This window comes from Oncorhynchus mykiss, chromosome 20, assembly GCF_057628025.1.
Source record: "Oncorhynchus mykiss isolate SJ-2025 chromosome 20, ASM5762802v1, whole genome shotgun sequence".
Lineage (NCBI taxonomy): Eukaryota > Metazoa > Chordata > Actinopteri > Salmoniformes > Salmonidae > Oncorhynchus > Oncorhynchus mykiss.
The window spans coordinates 41,134,947-41,157,446 of record NC_143041.1 but is presented as its reverse complement, the minus strand read 5'-3'; the positions used below and the strand labels follow the sequence as shown (position 1 = coordinate 41,157,446).

The following is a 22,500-nucleotide window of genomic DNA, read 5'->3' as shown; positions in this document are numbered from 1 at the left end:
AAACGACTTACTACTTTTTAGTTACTTTGCAACTACTTAGCTTGTTAGAAAACCCTTTACCTAACCTTAACCTTATACCTAACCTTAACCTTATACCTAACCTTAACCCTTTACCTAACCCTAACCTTAACCCTTTACCTAACCTTAACCCTTTACCTAACCTTAACCCTTTACCTAACCTTAACCCTTTACCTAACCTTAACCCTTTACCTAACCCTAACCTTAACCCTTTACCTAACCCTAACCTTAACCCTTTACCTAACCCTAACCTTAACCCTTTACCTAACCTTAACCCTTTACCTAACCTTAACCCTTTACCTAACCCTAACCTTAACCCTTTACCTAACCCTAACCTTAACCCTTTACCTAACCCTAACCTTAACCCTTTACCTAACCCTAACCTTAACCCTTTACCTAACCTTAACCCTTTACCTAACCCTAAACTTAACCCTTTACCTAACCCTAACCTTAACCCTTTACCTAACCCTAACCTTAACCCTTTACCTAACCCTAACCTTAACCCTTTACCTAACCTTAACCCTTTACCTAACCCTAACCTTAACCCTTTACCTAACCTTAACCCTTTACCTAACCCTAACCTTAACCCTTTACCTAACCTTAACCCTTTACCTAACCTTAACCCTTTACCTAACCTTAACCCTTTACCTAACCTTAACCCTTTACCTAACCTTAAACCTTTACCTAACCTTAACCCTTTCAGCTAACCATTCACCTAACCCTAACTCTTTAACCTCCTAAACGTAACCCTAACTCCTAGCCTAGCTAACGTTAGTTAGCAAGCTATTTGACAAGGTAAAAATCTGTTGTTCTGCCCCTGAACAAGGCAGTTCACCCACTGTTCCTGGGCCGTCATTGTAAATACGAATTTGTTCTTAACTGACCTGCCTAGTTAAATAAAGGTTAAATTAAAAAAAAAAAAATTTTTTTTTTTGCAATATTCGTAACATATTGTACGTTTTGAAAATTCATAACATATAATACGAAATGGATGACGGACAACCACAAATGAAACATATCATATTAAATGGAGTACAGAATAATATGAAATGCTCTGAGACCAGGTTGAGATAAACTATACCTGTAATACATATTAACACACATCTCCCTACCTGTGTATAGTCTAGTATATGTTGGTGTCTCTGTTTGGCCGTGGCGACCTCCGTGTCCGTGATGGCCTCTCGCAGGGCCTGCTGGGTAATAAGTGCATCCAGGTCCAAGACAGACGACATGCGACAGTACAGACTCATGCACTTCTCCTTGTATGCACTGAAATGGGCTGGAGAGAGAAATAAATACATAGGAATATACACGGAACTAAAACTAATACTATAAACTATTAACTGAGCTGAAATCAAAGGGAAAGGAAAAGGGGGATACCTAGTCAGTTGTACAACAGAAAGGGGGATACCTAGTCAGTTGTACAACAGAAAGGGGGATACCTAGTCAGTTGTACAACAGAAAGGGGTATACCTAGTCAGTTGTACAACAGAAAGGGGTATACCTAGTCAGTTGTACAACAGAAAGGGGGATACCTAGTCAGTTGTACAACAGAAAGGGGGATACCTAGTCAGTTGTACAACAGAAAGGGGGATACCTAGTCAGTTGTACAACAGAAAGGGGGATACCTAGTCAGTTGTACAACAGAAAGGGGGATACCTAGTCAGTTGTACAACAGAAAGGGGTATACCTAGTCAGTTGTACAACAGAAAGGGGGGTACCTAGTCAGTTGTACAACATAAAGGGGGATACCTAGTCAGTTGTACAACAGAAAGGGGGATACCTAGTCAGTTGTACAACAGAAAGGGGGATACCTAGTCAGTTGTACAACAGAAAGGGGGATACCTAGTCAGTTGTACAACAGAAAGGGGGGATACCTAGTCAGTTATACAACAGAAAGGGGGATACCTAATCAGTTGTACAACAGAAAGGGGTATACCTAGTCAGTTGTACAACAGAAAGGGGGATACCTAGTCAGTTGTACAACAGAAAGGGGGATACCTAGTCAGTTGTACAACAGAAAGGGGGGATACCTAGTCAGTTGTACAACAGAAAGGGGGATACCTAGTCAGTTATACAACAGAAAGGGGGATACCTAATCAGTTGTACAACAGAAAGGGGGATACCTAGTCAGTTGTACAACAGAAAGGGGGATACCTAGTCAGTTGTACAACAGAAAGGGGGATACCTAGTCAGTTGTACAACAGAAAGGGGGGATACCTAATCAGTTCTACAACAGAAAGGGGGGATACCTAGTCAGTTGTACAACAGAAAGGGGGATACCTAGTCAGTTGTACAACAGAAAGGGGGATACCTAGTCAGTTGTACAACAGAAAGGGGGATACCTAGTCAGTTGTACAACAGAAAGGGGGGATACCTAGTCAGTTGTACAACAGAAAGGGGTATACCTAGTCAGTTGTACAACAGAAAGGGGGGATACTAGTCAGTTGTACAACAGAAAGGGGGGATACCTAGTCAGTTGAACAACAGAATGCAATCAACTGAAATGTGTCTTCCGCATTTAACCCAACACCTCTGAATCAGAGAGGTACAGGGAGCTGCCATAATCAACATCCACGTCTTCGGCGCCCGGGGAACACCGCCTAGATCCCAGAAATGTTGCATATGTACAAAAAGCTTATTTTTGTCAAATTGTTGTACACTGATTTGTTTACCTCCCTGTTAGTGAGCATTTCTCCTTTGCCAAGATAATCCATCCACCTGACAGGTGTGGCATATCAAGAAGCTGATTAAACAGCATGATCATTACACAGGGACAGTAAAAAGGCCACTCTAAATTGTGCAGTTTTGTCACTACAATGCCACAGATGTGAGGGAGTGTGCAATTGACATGCTGACTGCAGGAATGTCCACCAGAGCTGTTGCCAGAGAATTGGATATTCATTTCTCTACCATAAGTCTCCTCCAATGTAATTTTGGAGAATTTGGCAGTACGTCAAACCCGGCCTCACAACCGCAGACCACGTGTAACCACGGCAGCCCAGGCCCTCCACATCCGTCTTCTTCACCTGCAGGAATGTCTGCGACCAGCCATCCGGACAGCTGATGAACCTGAGGAGTATTTCTGTCTGTAATAAAGCCCTGTAATGGGGAAAAACTCATTCTGATTGGCTGGGCCTGGCTCCCCAGTGGGTGGGCCTGGATCCCCAGTGGCTGGGTCTGGCACCCCAGTGGGTGGGCCTGGATCCCCAGTGGGTGGGCCTGGATCCCCAGTGGGTGGGCCTGGCACCCCAGTGGCTGGGCCTGGCACCCCAGTGGGTGGGCCTGGCTCCCCAGTGGCTGGGTCTGGCACCCCAGTGGGTGGGCCTGGATCCCCAGTGGGTGGGCCTGGATCCCCAGTGGGTGGGCCTGGATCCCCAGTGGGTGGGCCTGGCACCCCAGTGGCTGGGCCTGGCACCCCAGTGGGGGGGCCTGGCTCCCCAGTGGCTGGGCCTGGATCCCCAGTGGCTGGGTCTGGCACCCCAGTGGGTGGGCCTGGATCCCCAGTGGGGGGCCTGGATCCCCAGTGGGTGGGCCTGGATCCCCAGTGGGTGGGCCTGGCACCCCAGTGGCTGGGCCTGGCACCCCAGTGGGGGGGCCTGGCTCCCCAGTGGCTGGGCCTGGATCCCCAGTGGCTGGGTCTGGCACCCCAGTGGGTGGGCCTGGATCCCCAGTGGGTGGGCCTGGATCCCCAGTGGGTGGGCCTGGATCCCCAGTGGGTGGGCCTGGCACCCCAGTGGCTGGGCCTGGCACCCCAGTGGGTGGGCCTGGATCCCCAGTGGGTGGGCCTGGATCCCCAGTGGGTAGGCCTGGATCCCCAGTGGGTGGGCCTGGATCCCCAGTGGGTAGGCCTGGATCCCCAGTGGGTAGGCCTGGATCCCCAGTGGGTGGGCCTGGATCCACAGTGGGTAGGCCTGGATCCCCAGTGGTTGGGCCTGGATCCCCAGTGGGTAGGCCTGGATCCCCAGTGGGTGGGCCTATGCCCTCCCAGGTCCACCCATGGCTGCGCCCCTGACTAGTCATGTGAAATCTATAGATAAGGGCCTAATATTTCAATTGATTGATTTACTTATATCAACTGTAACTCAGTAAAAGCATTGAAATTGTTGCATGTTGAATTTATATTTTTGTTCAGTTTATATCAGAATGTCATGTTAACACTATATAACAAGACGTATAGGCTTCTCCTCCTCCGCAGAAGTGGACTGGAGCGATTGCTATGATTGTGTTGCTAAATTCTTATTCTGTTTTTTTATGCTGCATTTTTAAACACATTTGCAAGAGACAGCGGTCTCAATGGGACCCTGAATCAATAAAGGTTTAATAAAATACATAAATATTATCAGAATATTATTTGAATATTATCAGTGTATAACAAGACAGTACTACTACTGTAGGGGGGTCAGAGGTCAGATCAGCATGGCACTGTGGTACGCATGGCACTATGGAGCTCTCAGACAGAATGACTTAAAGTGTCCCTAGGGAATAGGGAGGAACAGAGAGGAATCTGGGGAATCTACAAAAACTGAACTAACAGAGAGAGAGGAACAGAGAGAGAGAGAGAGAGATAGAGATAGAGAGAGAGACAGAAAGACATAGAGACACACAGAGAGAGAGAGACATATAGAGAGGAACAAAGGCTAACAAAGAGAGAGATAGAGAGAGAGAGAGAGAGAGAGAGAGAGAGAGAGAGAGAGAGAGAGAGAGAGAGAGAGATAGAGACAGAAAGACACAGAGACACAGAGAGAGAGAGACATATAGAGAGGAACAAAGGCTAACAAAGAGAGAGAGAGAGCGAGAGATAGAAAGAGAGCGAGAGAGAGAGAGAGAGCGAAAGACAGAGAGAGAGAGAGAGGTATTTGAAATATACACAGGGATAGACAAAGGAGAGATAGAGAGAGAAAGAGAGCAAGAGACAGAGAGAGAGAGAGAGGTATTTGAAATATACACAGGGATAGACAAGGGAGAGAGAGAGAGAGAGAGAGAGAGAGACAGAGAGAGAGAGAGAGGTATTTGAAATATACACAGTGATAGACAAGGGAGAGATGGGTGAAAATCCATGTTTCAACAAGACGAGGTAGTTAACAGAAAGCAGTGGTCAGTGTAGACATACCCAGCTCAAACATTTGGAGAGGGAGGTTGAGGAAGCCGGAGTGTGGTGTGTAGGGGTTGGTCTGTCCGGGAGCGGTACACACATCGTCAGCCGCCGGCAGCAGCAGCAGGAAGGAAACATTATGACCCAACTCCAACACCTCGTGAGTGTAGATACGGAAGTGCTTGGCCTGCAATCAGACATGACCACACAGAGTGGGAATAAGAACAGGACCACACAGAGTGAGAATAAGAACAGGACCACACAGAGTGAGAATAAGAACAGGACCACACAGAGTGGGAATAAGAACAGGACCACACACAGTGGGAATAAGAACAGAACCACACAGTGAGAATAAGAACAGAACCACACAGTGAGAATAAGAACAGAACCACACAGAGTGAGAATAAGAACAGGACCACACAGAGTGAGAATAAGAACAGGACCACACAGAGTGAGAATAAGAACAGGACCACACAGAGTGAGAATAAGAACAGGACCACACAGAGTGAGAATAAGAACAGGACCACACAGAGTGAGAATAAGAACAGGACCACACACAGTCAGAATAAGAACAGAACCACACAGTGAGAATAAGAACAGGACCACACAGTGAGAATAAGAACAGGACCACACAGAGTGAGAATAAGAACAGAACCACACAGTGAGAATAAGAACAGGACCACACACAGAGTCAGAATAAGAACAGAACCACACAGACTGAGAATAAGAACAGAACCACACAGAGTGAGAATAAGAACAGGGCCACACAGAGTGAGAATAAGAACAGAACCACATAGAGTGAGAATAAGAACAGAACCACACAGTGAGAATAAGAACAGGACCACCACACACAGAGTCAGAATAAGAACAGAACCACACAGAGCGAGAATAAGAACAGAACCACACAGAGTGAGAATAAGAACAGGACCACACAGAGTGAGAATAAGAACAGAACCACACAGAGTGAGAATAAGAACAGGACCACACAGTCAGAATAAGAACAGGACCACACAAAGTGAGAATAAGAACAGGACCACACAGAGTGAGAATAAGAACAGGACCACACAGAGTGAGAATAAGAACAGGACCACACAGAGTGAGAATAAGAACAGGACCACACAGAGTGAGAATAAGAACAGAACCACACAGAGTGAGAATAAGAACAGGACCAAACAGAGTGAGAATAAGAACAGGACCACACAGAGTCAGAATAAGAACAGGACAACAAACAGTCAGAATAAGAACAGGACAGCAGCTACTCTTCCTGTGGTTAATTATAGATCCCCATTAGTTCCTGTCAAGGCAGCAGCTACTCTTCCTGGGGTTTATTATGGATCCCCATTCGTTCCTGTCAAGGCAGCAGCTACTCTTCCTGGGGTTTATTATGGATCCCCATTCGTTCCTGTCAAGGCAGCAGCTACTCTCCCAAAATTAAGACAGTAATACAATTTTATTTTATTTTATTTTCTTAGTTTTTATTGTAGGAACACAAAGAAAGTACAAATAAAGTCAAATAGAAGAACAACAAAAAAAGATCTGGCAGTTACAGTGCACTTCATACCTTCATCATCATATCATCATATTAGTTACATTGACGTCTTTGAATTAGACCTTTTCCAAGTACGAAACCCATTTTCCCCAGTATTCTTGACCTCTCTCCTGTTGAGTTCTTAAAGCAAAGGTCATACGCTCCATGTGGTGTATGTCTTCAACAATGTCTATCCATCGTGTCACTGTGGGAGGGTCTTTTTGTAGCCATTTCCTAGTGACAGCCTTTTTACTGGCTGCCAGTAGGACCTTCAAGAGGTACTTTTATCTATTGTGTAAGTTATCAGGTATTTCACCCATGTACAAAGAAATGAATGTTTGTTCTATGTCAAATCCCATTATTTTTCCAATGTTAGATCTTATTTCGCCCCACTAAAGTCCAAAAGATATGAGAGTGATACGCCCTCAATAGACCACATTCTCTCCAACAAGGGTGTAGTGAGCCAGTCTGTTTTGATTTCAGTTTAGGTGTTGTGAAGAAACGTCTAACATTCTTCCAACAGAATTCTCTCCATGACCTTGAGTTGGAGGAGCTTTGTTGAGTCTCTAATATGTTCAACCATGTTTCATCAGTTATTTCAATGTTAAGTTCCTCCTCACATTTCTTTTTAATATAGTTTGTAGAATGTTTCTTTGAGGATTGAATACCCATGTAGAGATTTGAAATAGTTTTGTCACTCCCCAAGTTGTATGCGTTGGTGAATACTTGGATTAATTGTGGAGGTGCTCGAAGGTCAGTCACTTTTATCTCCCTTAAGAAATAGTGTCGTACTTGTAGGTATCTGTAAAAATCTTGTTTATCCAAGCCATGTTTTTTACTTAGGTCCTGGAAGTTATCTAGGTTCCCATTCCTTATAATTGTACTGAATGATGTGATGCCTTTCTGTGTCCATTGTTTAAATCTGCTGTCCTGAGTTGCAGGGATGAAGCTGGGGTCGTATGCGGGCCAACTCAGCAGTTTGATCTCTCTGTCTAAATTATTTTGCTGAACTACCTTAAACCATGTCTTCAGAGAGAAATGAATCCACTGATTTTGTCTATTGTATATTTATTTTACCATGTCCTTATTTCCCAGTACTGACTGTATGGGTATCTCTGTCAAAGTAGTGTCCATGTCTTTCCATTTGGATTCGTATTCTGAATTGCACCAACACACCAGAGTTCTCAATTGGGCTGACACATAATAATCTTTTAGGTTTGGTAAGGCCATACCCCCACAGTTTTTTGGTAACTGTAATGTTGTATATCTAGTTCTTGGTCTCTTACTGTTCCAGATAAACCTTGATATCCGTTTATCCCATTCCCTCAACTGTTTAGGCGGGATTTCTATGGGCAGTGATTGGAACAAATACAGTAACCTTGGCAGGATGTTCATTTTGATTGTTTCAATTCTACTACTAAGATCTAAGGGAAGTGAATTCCACCTGTCTAGGTCATCATATATTTTCTTGTTAATGTGATCGTAATTCATGCAATAAAGTTTGGGTGTATCTTTTTGTAAATTTACTCCCAGATATTTAATGGATAAAGAGGTCCAGGTGAAGTTATGCCTACTCTTCAGCTCTTCCTGTGGGGTATAATTATATACTAGGGCTTGGGTCTTGTGTACGTTAAGCACATACCCTGAATATGTTCCAAATGTTTGTAAAACGTCCATCAATCTAGATACACTTGAGCCTGGGTCTTTAAGGAATAACAGAACGTCATCAGCCTACATGCATATCTTATGTTCACTGCCTCTTATTGTTCTTCCCTCTAAAGTTGGGTCCTGTCTTATTGCCTCTGCTAATGGTTCGAGGTACAAGGAGAAGAGAGTGGGTGAAAGATTACAGCCTTGTCTTGCCCCTCGCTCTAATTTTATCGTTCGTGTCAAATGTCCATTTATCTTTATTCTAGCGGTCGGACATGAATACAGTGTTTTGATGCACTGTATCACTTCTTTGTTGAAACCAAATCTTCCCAAAACTTCAGAATAGGTAATCCCAACCCACTGAATCAAATGCTTTTTCTGCATCTAGGCTGATTAATGTTGCACTTGTCTTATTCTGAGTAATGTGGTCCATGACATGTAGTGTTCTCCTTACATTGTCCTGTGTCTGTCTATTTTGTATGAAACCAGTTTGATCTCCGTCAATCAATTCTGGGATTATGTCTTCCATTCTTTTGGCTATTATTGATGCATATAGTTTATAATCTGTGGTAAGAATTGTGATAGGTCTATATGAACTGCATTCTTTCTTATCTTTACCCTCTTTTGGGATTACTGATATGATGGCCTCTCTCCATGGCGGTGGGAGACCCCCCCTCCCTCAGAGTCCAGTTAAAACAGGCCTTGAGTAGAGGCGCTAATTGTTCTCTGAAGGTCTTGAACCATTCTGAAGGGAAGCCATCAGTGCCTGGAGACTTGTTGGCTTTTTGCTGAGATATTGCTTTATTAATTTCTTCGGTGGTCATTTCTAAAGTTAGTCTATCATTTTGCTCTGTCCCAATTGAGGGAAGATCAAGTGAGTTCAAAAAGTGCTCTATTGTCTGTGCATCTGCCTTCTCTGGTTGCTTGTACAGATTTGTGTAATATGATTCAAATGCATTCTGTATTTCATCTAATTTTCATGTGATCTTTTTTGTTTTGGGGTCTTTTATTTTGAAAATGGTTTTCTGTGCTTGTTGTTTCCTGAGTCTCCATGCTAGTAATGTGGTTTCCTTTGAGCCTGCTTCATAATATTGTTGTTTCAGGAACCTAAGCTTTTTCTCTACTTCTTCTCTATAAATCTGGTCAATTTCCTGTTTTACCTTTTGAATGTCTCGTAATATAAGAGGGTCTTTGTATTGACTATGAGATCATTCTAAGTTTCTTAGGGTTTCCTGTAATTACAGCAGTTTCTGTGCTTTAATCTTTTTCTTGAGAGATGATGTGGCTATGATCTTCCCTCTAATAACCGCCTTAGCTGCATCCCACAATATAGCAGGAGATACTTCCCCATTATCATTATTCTCCAGATAGATGTTCAATTCAGTCTTTATTGATTCTTTGAACGCTGGATCATTCAGCATGCTTGTATTAAGTCTCCATATAGTATTTCTTGGTTTGCTATCAAGGTGTAGAGTTAGGTAAACTCCATTATGATCTGATAAATCGCTCTGCCCGATCCTACAAATCCTTAAACCTGTGTCGCTCTGCCTGATCCTACAATCCTTAAGCCTGTGTCGCTCTGCCCGATCCCCCACAAAGTTGGGCATAGAGTTGTTTTCTGCGCCCTCTACTACGTTATAAAGTCTAATGTTGTTTCGACGTGAGAAACCTTCGAGTTCTGTCACTTTTGCCTGTAGTGCGTGTTGGCTTTTCAGTGACTGTTCAAGTATTTCCTTGACTGCGGAGGTCCATATGTCCGTTTCCCCAATGCGCTGTTCTGTGTCCCCCATTCTTGTAGATATGCTGTGAAGTTCTAATTTGTTTTCTTCCAGTTTCTGGTTAATGTCCTTCTTGAACTCATTTAGTTATTTTCTTACATCTTCTTGAAGTTCCTCTCGTAAGCCTGTGAGCACCTCGCGCAAATCCTCCTTCATCACCTCACGAAACTAGGGTTATTTTGCTGCTGCTATCTTATTTGCGCTAGCATTAGCCATTTCGGGTTCATCGACGATTATATCTTCTGCTGTCTTGTTACGGGCTGTTGTTGTAGCTCCGCGACCTTTTCCTATTTTCCCCTTCTCCATTTTGCGTAAGTTATTATAATGCTCAGAGTACATACTTGAATTTAGGGGGGGGAATACCCAACCGATGTGCAGTACGAAAAACTAGGCAGCCATTTCCTGAGTTGCGTCACCAGAAGACGGACAGTTATATAATTTTCATAACAGTACAACACATTCACAACACATTCACAACACATTTCACAATACATTCACAACACATTTCACAACACATTCACAACACATTCACAACACATTTCACAACACATTTCACAATACATTCACAACACATTTCACAACACATTTCACAACACATTCACAATACATTCACAACACATTTCACAATACATTCACAACACATTTCACAACACATTCACAACACATTTCACAACACATTTCACAATACATTTCACAACACATTCACAACACATTTCACAACACAGTTCACAATACATTTCACAACACATTTCACAACACATTTTACAACACATTCACAACACATTTCACAACACATTCACAACACATTTCACAACACATTTTGGTATGACTCAGCAAGGCAACATTTCAGCTTTTCAATATGTGTCCTGGTAGATATTCACCTTGTTTTTCTATTTTCTTTTTATCTCTAAAGTAATGGAACATTCTGGAAGTGAAAAATGTTAAAGACATTCTGCACGTCCAGTTTTTTGGGGGAAAATAAATATGTTCAGTTGTTTAGGAACGTCAGAAGCAGAGAGCTGAGGCAAGCTATGTGTGGTGCACTACTTGTGACCAGGGCCCACAGAGCTCTTGTCCAAAGTAGTGCTCTTTATCGGGAAATGGGTGCTATTTTGGGACACAGCCAGTGAGACACTCAGGGAGATAGATGGCTTTAAAACGGGGAGCTTGGGGAAAAGCAGCTGATTTGTGTTGTTAACAACTCTGAGCAAAGAGCAGAGTGTTCAGCGGTACAGAGAAGATAAAATAGAAAAAACTAATCATCAACTATTCATTGACGCGAAACTCCGGACCATCAACCATCCAATATGGCTCCGGTCAGCGCCAGGCTTTTACCTGTCTGCGCCTGAGCTACTGGCACCAGAAAATGGAATCATATCACACCTATTCTAGCTTCTCTACACTGGCTACCAGTCACTTTTAGAACAGATTTAAAACGTGTATTAATCACGTTTAAGGCTTGTTTTAGCCTCGTCCTATATCTCTGATCTTTCATCGCCCTACGAGTCAGGACACGGCCTGAGATCCTCTGGCAGGTCAACGCTAACCGTTCCAAAGTCTAGGTTGAAAGTGAAAGGAGACCAGGCGTTTTTCATTAGATCAGGCTTGCAGATACAGGGCCTCTTTTTAAATCCCTGCTGAAAACACACTTTTAAAAAGAGGCTTTTAATGTATGACTTCACTGCAGGCAGCCTAGCGGTTGGAGCGTTGGTCTAGTAACCGAGGCGACAAGGTGAAAGATCTGTCCTCCTGTCTATGTTTCTTTCCTTTATTTTATAATGCAAACACTTTGTAACTTGTATTGTAAAGCACTATACCAATTAAGTTATTATGACTACTGTAGAGACATATTGTGTGTGTGTGTGTGTGTGTGTGTGTGTGTGTGTGTGTGTGTGTGTGTGTGTGTGTGTGTGTGTGTGTGTGTGTGTGTGTGTACCTGGTGCAGAGGTAGGTTGATGAGTTTCAGCAGGGCCTTGAGGGCAGTCTGTAGCTCGTAGTAGAGCAATGGTGTGTTACTGTCTGTCGTTTGATCCACTCCCTCCATTCTCTCCTTCTCTCCATCCTCTATGTTTGACAGCCTCTGCAGCCAGTCCCACTCCTCTCTGAGAGAGAGACAGAGAGAGAGACAGAGAGAGATAGAGAGAGAGAGAGAGACAGAGACAGAGACAGAGAGACAGAGAGAGAGAGGGACAGAGAGAGAGAGAGAGAGAGAGACAGAGAGAGACAGAGAGAGAGAGAGACAGAGACAGAGACAGAGACAGAGAGAGAGAGAGAGAGAGAGAGAGAGAGAGAGAGAAAAAGAGAAAGAGGGGAGTTTGAGAGAGAAAGCGAGTGAGAAGAAAAACACTTCATGTTAGCAGGAATAAGATGACAGTCTCTTAGTTGTTGTGATGGTTCAGTGTCTCGGCTCAACGGCACCCAACCAGCAGCAGACTAGTGACATCAGCGTAATGGCCTTAGACTCTGAAGACCGATGCTGCTGGTACCACGCACCAATAGTCTGTGTCACTATGTCTCCATCAGTCGCTATGTGTGTGTGTGTGTGTGTGTGTGTGTGTGTGTGTGTGTGTGTGTGTGTGTGTGTGTGTGTGTGTGTGTGTGTGTGTGTGTGTGTGTGTGTGTGTGCGTGTGTGTGTGTGTGTGTGTGTTTGGAACGTTGTTTGCTCCTGGGAATGTCTCTGTGTGTGGGCTCTGCCTCGGACCCCTGTTGTGCTATGTGGTCCGATCTGTGGAAATACTTAGTAAATTACCTCTTCCCTGGACGGGTGTGTGTGTGTGGGGGGGGGGGGGGGCACTCTTCTTTGCCAGAATCCGTGACTGTATGTCTGCCTGTCTATATCCCTCTTTACCTGCAACCTAGAGCATGTGTGTGAATGTGTATGTATGCGCGCGTCTGTGTGTGTGAATGTGTAACTGGCCCAGTACCTTATAATACTCCCTGTGTCCAGCCAACCACTGAGGTCACCTCTTACACCTCAGACCAATGTCAACAAACAACTTATTTACACACACACACACACACACACACACACACACACACACACACACACACACACACACACACACACACACACACACACACACACACACACACCTCTGTTTCACCTGTAGAGAGAAACTCAACATATCTCTATCTCACCTCTATCCTCTCATACTGTTCTCACCTCTCTCCTCATCCCTGTCTCTATCCTTTCTCTATCATGAAATCAATAACTTGCTAACATCAGAGAACATTCCTATATTAGCCATTTCTGAGACTCACTTAGATAATTAATTTGATGATATAAGCAGTAGCAATACAAGTATATAACATCTACAGAAGAGATTGAAATACTTATGGGGGAGGTATTGCTGTATACTGTATATTCAGAGACATATCACTGTAATGCTTAGAGAAGATCTTATGTCAAGTGTTATTGAAGTGTTTTGGTTGCAGGTTCACCTGACACACCTAAATCCTTTTCTTTTGGGGTGTTGCTATAGGCCACCAAGTGCTAACAGTCAGTATGTAAATACTACGTGTGAAATGTTTGATAGTGTATATGATGTAAATTGAGAGGACTACTTTCTTGGGGACCTGAATATTGACTGGCTTTCATCAAGCTGTCCGCTCAAGAGAAAGCTTCTCACTGTAACCAGTGCCTGTAACCTGGTTCAGGTTATTAATCAACCTACCAGTGTGTTTACAAACATTACAGGAACAAGATCATCCACATGTATTGATCTCCTGTTAACTAATACTGTAGAACTTTGTTCTAAAGTTGTATATGTGCCCATTGGATGCAGTGATCACAATATAGTGGCTATATCCAGGACAGCTGGGCCTAAAATAGTGTATAAAATAGTGCAACATACAAATTATTTTGCTGTAACTCTTATGTGGATGTTCTTAAACTTTTTCGTTGGTCTGATGTGATTAATGAGGGGCATCCAGACGCTGCACTTGATGAATTTGTGAAATTGCTTCTTCTAGTTATAGATAAACATGCACATGTAAAGAAGACTGTTAGAACTGTTAAGGCTCCATGGATTGATGAGGAATTGAAAAACTGTATGGCTGAGAGAGATGGAGCCAAAGGAGTGGCTAATAAGTCTGGCTGCACATCTGGCTGGCTGACTTACTGCAAATTGAGAAATTATGTGACCAAACTCAACAAAAAATAATCAACTTTATTATGAAGCCAAGATCAATGATGTGAAGAATGACGAAAAAAAAACTTGTAAAAAAACATAATGAAAGAAAAGCAGTGCAATTATTGCATTTTGTAAAGTTAGTGTGGGAGATCAATAATGACAAACCTCCTGGCATTGACAACTTAGATGGAAAGCTACTGAGGACAGTAGCTGACTCTATAGCCACTCCTATCTGACATATTTTTAACATGAGCCTAGAGGAAAGTCTTTGTTCTCAGGCCTGGAGGGAAGCCAAAGTAATCCACTACCCAAGAGTGGTAAAGCTTTACTGTCTTACTGCAAATGGAGAAATGATGTGACTAAACCAAAAGAAGAAGAAACTGTATTATGAAAACAAGATCAATGATTTAAAGATGGATGGAAAAACACTTTGGTCTTTAAATGAAATTATCGTCAGAAATTCAACTCCATCTTTCATCGAATCAGACGGCTTATTCATCACAAAACCAGTTGATGTTGGCAATTATTTTAATGATTACTTCATTGTCAAAGTTGGCAAACGTAGGCAGGAAATGCCCAACAACGAACAGTGAGACTGATCCAGTGAAGAATTACATTACTGCACAATATTTTGTATCAAGTCTGTTAATGTGTTGAAAAGCCCATTGTTTGCATAGTCAACGTAAACACAGCTCTCACAAACACACTTACCCCACCAGACATGCCACCAGGGGTCATTTCACAGTCCCCAAAAAAACTAATTCAAGAAAGCGTATAGTATTATATAGAGCCATTATTGTATGGAACTCCCTTCCATCTCATATTGATCAAATAAACAGCAAACCTGGTTTCAAAAAATAGATAAAGCAACACCTCACGGCACAACACCTCTCCCCTATTGGACCTAGATATGTTGTGTGTATGGATTGATATGTAGGCTATATATGCCTTTAAAAATAAAACATGTAGATGTGTCCTTGTCTATTAATGTTCTGTATTATGTGTCATGTTTTGTGTGGACCCCAGGAAGAGTAGCTGCTGCTTTTACAACATCTAATGGGGATCCTAAATACCAAAAAAACATTTAATGTCTGTCTCTCTGTCTCACACATTAACATGAGAGAGAGAGAAAGAGAGAGACAGAGAACTAGAGAGAGTGTGAGAGAGAGAGAGAGAGAGAGAGATAAAGGGGAGAGAAATAGAGACAGACAGAGAGAAAAAGAGAGACAGAGCGAGAGAGAGAGAGAGAGAGAGAGAGAGAGAGAGGGGCGAGAGAGAGAGAGAGATGGAGGGGAGAGAAATAGAAACAGACATAGAGAGAAAAAGAGAGACAGAGCGAGAGAGAGAGAGAGAGAGAGAGAGAGAGAGAGAAAGATGGAGGGGGCGAGAGACAGAAAGAGAGAAAATACAGACAGAGTAGACTTTGACAATGAATGTAATTTAACTTGCCATCCCAATAAAGTCTATTGAATTGAATTGAAGACAGAGAGCGAAAGATAAGAGAAATGGAAGGAGAAGAAAGTCTGTCCGACTGCAGTGTTTTCTGGGTAAAAACACCTTCCAATGTTTCCCTTTGTTTCTGACTGAAAACTTTCCAATGTATCTAGGATCTAGGACTGCAGCACAGCTGACTAGCGCCCAGGAACTCTGCTGGCTGCAGCCAAGGAGCATTACACACATACTTGAACCCATTCCTCCAAGTCCAGACCCATAGAAATCAGATCTGATATTACTCAAACACACACACACGCGCACACACACACACACACACACACACACACACACACACACACACACACACACACACACACACACACACACACACACACACACACACACACACACACACGCACACACACACACACACACACAGTCAATGTAACATTATATTGTAGGTAGATTAGTGTCCCAGTAGAGAATGTGCGTAATGCAGTGAACGTTAGCTGACAACATCAGAGGTGTAAACAGCAAACTGGCATTCCTCTGAGTTAAACATATTTTCTAGTATTTTTGTATACTTTTTAGCCAGTACAGTGTTCCCTAAAACACAAATGTCCACGTCATTGCTTTCTCTCTCTCTCTCGCTCTGTGTGCCTCTTGCTAGCTGTCACTCAAATGGGAAGGGGCTGAAGCTCAATGGCTAGAAGTGGAATTGCTAGGGGCTGCCCTATAATGCAGGCTAATTGAGGTAAGACAGTCACTCTGCATGTATGAACTACACGTCCAAAGAGGGAGGGTTAAAAATGACTTAGTCGTCGCCAAAATGCCAGAGCATGTCTAATATTCTAACGACTGTTAAGGTGCCAAGTCCTAAAACTAATACAACCTATTATAGACAGGCCAACCCTATTACCACCTACAATACAGACAGGCCAACCCTATTACCACCTACAATACAGACAGGCCAACCCTATTACCACCTACAATACAGACAGGCCAACCCTACTACCACCTACAATACAGACAGGCCAACCCTATTACCACCTACAATACAGACAGGCCAACCCTACTACCACCTACAATAAAGACAGACGGACGGACGGACGGACGGACGGACGGACGGACGGACGGACGGACGGACGGACGGACGGACGGACGGACGGACGGACGGACGGACAGACAGACAGACAGACAGACAGACAGACAGACAGACAGACAGACAGACAGACAGACAGACAGACAGACAGACAGACAGACAGACAGACAGACAGACAAACAGACCGACCTACGGTTAAACAGCACAATACAGCATTATCAATATCACTGACCCATTTCTTTTTAAATCCATCTAGAAACAATACACCATAATGACAAAGTGAAAACATGTTCAAATGTATTGAAAATGAAAACCTTAAACGTCTCGCTGTGGTGTGTCCTCACCTGGAGACATTGGCGTTGTCTCGCACCCGCGCATGGCACAACATGTTGGGCATCCTCTGTGGCACCAGCACTCTGATCTGGTCTACAGAGCTGCTGAGCTTCAGGTAACCCAGGTACAGACCTGGGGTCAGGCGATGCTGGCTACGCCTCTGGTAGGCCGAGATGTCCTGGAGAGAGAGGGAGGCAGGGAGGGATGAGAGAGAGATGGAGAGACAGAGACAGAGGGACAGAGAGACAGACAGAGAGAGAAAGAGAGTGTGAGAGGGAAAGGGAGAATACAGGGTCAGTTGGTGAAATGTGTGTATGTGTGTGTGTGTGTGTGTGTGTGGACGTGTTTAACTATACTTGTGGGGACCTGTAATCCCCTCAAAAATTGCTTTTAAATTTGTCTGGCTTGCCATTCCAAATAAAATTGAATATTTTTTGTTCATATAATTTAAAAAGCAGTTCACTAGGTGTAGGCAAAACCATAAGCAAATAGATAAACTGTGATATGACTAAAGAGTTAATCAGGGTGATTTTTCCACAAATGGAACAGGTATTTTCCTTTCCATGGTAGCAAGATCTGATCTATTTTTGCTAACTTCAATAAAAATGTATTGGAGTGAGATCATTTCTTTCTTTCGGGATTTGTATACCGAGTATGTCCACATCCACGTCAGACCATTTTATTGGTAAACTACACGGTAATGTAAAAGTTGAATTTTTTAGTGATCCAATACGAAATATAGTACACTTATCATCATTTGTTTTTAATCCAGAGAGGTTAGCGAAAGTATCTAGATCCTCTAAGAGGCTGTGGAGGGATTCTAATTCTGGTTTCAAAAGAAAACATGAATCATCAGCGTACAATGACACCTTAGTTTTTAAGCCACGGATTTCTAATCCCTTAATATTATTGTTGGATCTAATTTGAACAGCTAACATTTCGATGGCAATAATAAATAGATATGCCGATAGTGGACAACTTTGTTTTACTCCCCTTGACAGTTGAAAACTTTCTGAGATGTATCCATTATTTACTATTTTACACCTAGGGTTACAATACATAACTTTAGCCCATTTTATAAGAGACTCCAGTCGTACTTTATCAAAAGCCTTTTCAAAATCAGCTATGAAAACCAGGCCATTGTTTCTCTGATATTTCCTAGTGTTCTATTGTTTCCAGTACTTGTCTTATATTATCTCCAATGTATCGTCCATGTAAAAAACCTGTCTGATTAGAATGAATAATATCTGACAATACCTTGTTAATTCTATGCTATAATATTTGCATCACAACACTGAAGTGTAAGAGGCCTCCAATTTTTTAAATGGCCTGGATCTTTATATATACCACTTGGATCCTGTTTCAGTAATAATGAAATCAGACCTTGTTTTTGAGTGTCCGATAATCTACCATTTATATAGGAGTGGTTAAAACATGCTAATGGCGCTCTGAGTATATCAAAAAAAGTTTGGTACACTTTCACTGGTATGCCATCCAGCCCTAGAGTTTCCCAGCCTTAAAGGCTTTAATTGCATCAATAAATTCCTCTGTAATTTGGCCTTCACATGAGACTCTCTATACAGATGTACATTTTACATTATTAATAGGAAAAAAATCCGTACAATTAGCTTCGTTTAGTGGAGATGGAAGAGGCTTTACTTCCTATTTCAAAATATCATTCGGGGAATCATGTGTGACTCCATCATTTGTAAGAAGTTTCCATACCTTTTTTTGGTAGCATTTCTATGTTGAAGATTGAAAAATAATTTGGTGCATTTTTCCCCAAATTCAGTTCGCTTTACTATTATATTATAATACACTGGATCTTTCTTGAATAAGTTCCTCCAATTCTTTTGGAACTTATTCGGTGCCTCTATGGTACAGTTTTTATTGCTGTTTAATTGTTCTGTTGTCCTTCAATTTCCTTTGTTAATATGGACTCTTTTGATCTAAATTGCTTTTGTTTTATAGATGAGTACTGAATTGCATGGCCTCTTAAGGCATATTTAAAAGTGTCCCATACAATAAGGGGATCTGCTGTACCTACAGTATGTTATGTCTGAAAAAGTCAGTTATAAATTATTCTGTCCTAGTTATAAACAAGTTATCCTCCAGTAGACTTTGATTAAATTTCCAATATCCTCACCCATGTGGAAATTCTGTAAGAGTAATATATATGCCAATTATTTGATGATCCGACCGCATTCTGTCCCCTATCAACACGTTTTAAAACTTTTGGTGCCAGAGAGAACGGCATAAGAAAGTAATCAAGTTGACTAGGTTGATTAAGCCTCCGCCATGTATATCTCACTAGTTAAGGGTATTTAAGCCTCCATATATCCCCTAATTCCAATATATCCATGACACAGAAATACATTGGTTCTGGGATATGCAACCATTTCCTTTCTCACTCAACGCCCCAAAACACACACCATCCATCCATCCACACGTACTGTGCCTTCTGATTACTGTGATTGTATCTCCACCATGTTGAATTAGTGCTTTTGTGTTCCAATTAGTTATATCTGAAGATGGATAGAAAAGCTATATTTTTTTGTTGTATTATTACAATCCATAACAGGGCTAGAATTGTGTGTACGTGTTTGTTTGTGGTACTCATATAGTGATGAACAGTATTGTAGGCTATGGTAAGGTTATGGTAAGGTTATGGGAGGGTTATAGTAGGGTTATGGTAAGTTTATGGTAGGGCTATGGTAGGGTTATGGTAAGGTTATGGTAAGGTTATGGTAGGGTTATGGAAAGGTTATGGTAAGGGTTATGGTAAGGTTATGGTAAGGTTATGGGAGGGTTATGGTAGGGTTATAGTAGGGTTATGGTAAGTTTATGGTAAGGTTATAGTAGGGTTATGGTAAGTTTATGGTAGGGCTATGGTAGGGTTATAGTAAGGTTATGGTAGGGTTATGCTAAGGTTATGGTAAGGTTATGGTAGGGTTATGGTAGGGTTATAGCAAGTTTATGGCAGGGTTATGGTAGGGTTGTGGTAAGGTTATAGTAACGATATGTTCTACCTGTATAGTAATTAGCAGTATGTCCAGTGCGTAGGGTTCTTCAGGTGTGGACAGACTCTTCCTCTGGCTTTGTAGCTTGGACACCTGCATCCACTTCCCACTGAAGAATGAGTACTGGCTCTCCATGTCCCGGATAGTCACTAGCAACACATTGCCATGACGATCCTTGATGGGCTCGTAGTGGAGACGCCCCAGGTTGTGTGTCCCCAACAAGCTCTGAGAATGACATCAATCAATAAATAAACCATTATACAGTGGGGCAATAAAGTGTTTAGTCAGCCACCAATTGTGCAAGTTCACCCAATTAAAGATGAGAGAGGCCTGTAATTTTCATCACAGGTACACTTCAACTATAACAGACAAAATGAGAAAAAAATCCAGAAAATCACATTGTAGGATTTTTAATGAATTTATTTGCAAATTATGGTGGAAAATAAGTATTTGGTCAATAACAAAAGTTTATCTCAATACTTTGTTATATACCCTTTGTTGGCATTGACAGAGGTCCAACATTTTCGGTAAGTCTTCACAAGGTTTTCACACACTGTTGCTAGTATTTTGGCCCATTCCTCCATGCAGATCTCCTCTAGAGCAGTGATGTTTTGGGGCTGTTTCTGGACTTTCAACTCCCTCCAAAGATTTTCTATGGGGTTGAGATCCGGAGACTGGCTAGGCCACTCCATGACCTTGAAATGCTCCTTCGTTCCTTCGGTGTGTTTGGGATCATTATCATGCTGAAAGACCCAGACACATTTCATCTTCAATGCCCTTGCTGGTGGAAGGAGGTTTTCACTCAAAATCTCACAATACATGGCCCCATTCATTCTTTCCTTTATACGGATCAGTCGTCCTGGTCCCATTGCAGAAAAACAGCCCCAAAGCATGATGTTTCCACCCCCATGCTTCACAGTAGGTATGGTGTTCTTTGGATGCAACTCAGCAGTCTTTGTCCTCCAAACACGACGATTTGAGTTTTTACCAAAAAGTTATATTTTGGTTTCATGTGACCATATGACATTCTCCCAATCTTCTTCTGGATCATCCAAATGCTCTCTAGCAAACTTCAGACGGGCCTGGACATGTACTGGCTTAAGTAGGGGGACACGTCTGGCACTGCAGGATTTGAGTCCCTGGCGGCGTAGTGTGTTACTGATGGTAGGCTTTGTTACTTTGGTCCCAGCTCTCTGCAGGTCATTCACTAGGTCCCCCCGTGTGGTTCTGGGATTTTTGCTCACCGTTCTTGTGATCCTTTTGACCCCACGGGGTGAGATCTTACGTGGAGCCCCAGATCGAGGGAGATTATCAGTGGTCTTGTATGTCTTCCATTTCCTAATAATTGCTCCCACAGTTGATTTCTTCAAACCAAGCTGCAAGTCTTCCCAGCCTGGTGCAGGTCTACAATTTGGTTTCTGGTGTCCTTTGACAGCTCTGTGGTCTTGGCCATAGTGGAGTTTGGAGTGTGACTGTTTGAGGTTGTGGACAGGTGTCTTTTATACTGATAACAAGTTCAAACAGGTGCCATTAATACAGGTAACAAGTGGAGGACAGTCGAGCCTCTTAAAGAAGAAGTTACAGGTATGTGAGAGCCAGAAATCTTGCTTGTTTGTAGGTGACCAAATACTTATTTTCCACCATAATTTGCAAATAAATTCATCAAAAATCCTACAATGTAATTTTCTGGATTTTTTCTCTCATTTCATCTGTCATAGTTGAAGTGTACCTATGATGAAAATTACAGGCCTCTCTCATATTTTTAAGTGGGAGAACTTGCACAATTGGTGGCTGACTAAATACTTTTTTGCCTCACTGTATCTGTATGTCTGCCTATCTACTAATCTCTGACTCACATACACCCCCCCCCCCCCCCCCCCCCCCACACACACACACACACAGGGGTGCACCTGTAGTTGCCCAGCGGCAGCCAACATCTTCTGTCTGGCCTGTAGTGTGGAGGAGGAGGACATGGAGACAGACATACTCTGTCTCAGCCACCGCACATCCTCCCACATACACGACAACTAGAGAGAGAAAAGGGGATAGGTAGAGAGAGAGAGAGAGAGAGAGAGAGAGAGAGACTGCATTATAAACATAATTGTAGAGAAATATTGATGTACAGTAATTTGATTGAAACGCAGAATCTAGCCTGATACACGAGTGCTAAAAATGCTCTATATGTGGCTGCTGCCCTGTAATGAACTACATTACCCACAATACCTTAGTGAACCATAGGAAGTCCTGCATGAGAGAGCTGCCGTAAGAGTCATCCACCTCCACTATAGGGATCTGGTCCTCTGTGGTCACCAGTAGACTGTCTTTGTGGTAGAACACTGCCGCCAGGTAAACCCCCCTACAGAACCAGCAAAATGGAACAGTCCGTCTCAGTTAAACACTCCACTTGG

At 42.6% G+C, this 22,500-nt stretch overlaps 1 protein-coding gene across 1 annotated transcript in view; it reads right to left on the bottom strand.

Annotated features, from left to right (window-relative positions):
• Positions 1-22,500, bottom strand: part of LOC110499541 (ankyrin repeat and fibronectin type-III domain-containing protein 1) — a 157,170-nt gene that overhangs the window by 25,081 nt on the left and 109,589 nt on the right. The window contains exons 12-18 of the mRNA XM_090213098.1: positions 22,316-22,448; positions 22,003-22,119; positions 20,102-20,317; positions 17,084-17,250; positions 12,006-12,171; positions 5,132-5,300; positions 1,131-1,297 (exon numbers count right to left, since the gene is read on the bottom strand). Coding sequence (XP_090069224.1) covers positions 1,131-1,297; positions 5,132-5,300; positions 12,006-12,171; positions 17,084-17,250; positions 20,102-20,317; positions 22,003-22,119; positions 22,316-22,448 — 1,135 coding nt within the window. The remainder of the gene's footprint in view (positions 1-1,130; positions 1,298-5,131; positions 5,301-12,005; positions 12,172-17,083; positions 17,251-20,101; positions 20,318-22,002; positions 22,120-22,315; positions 22,449-22,500) is intronic.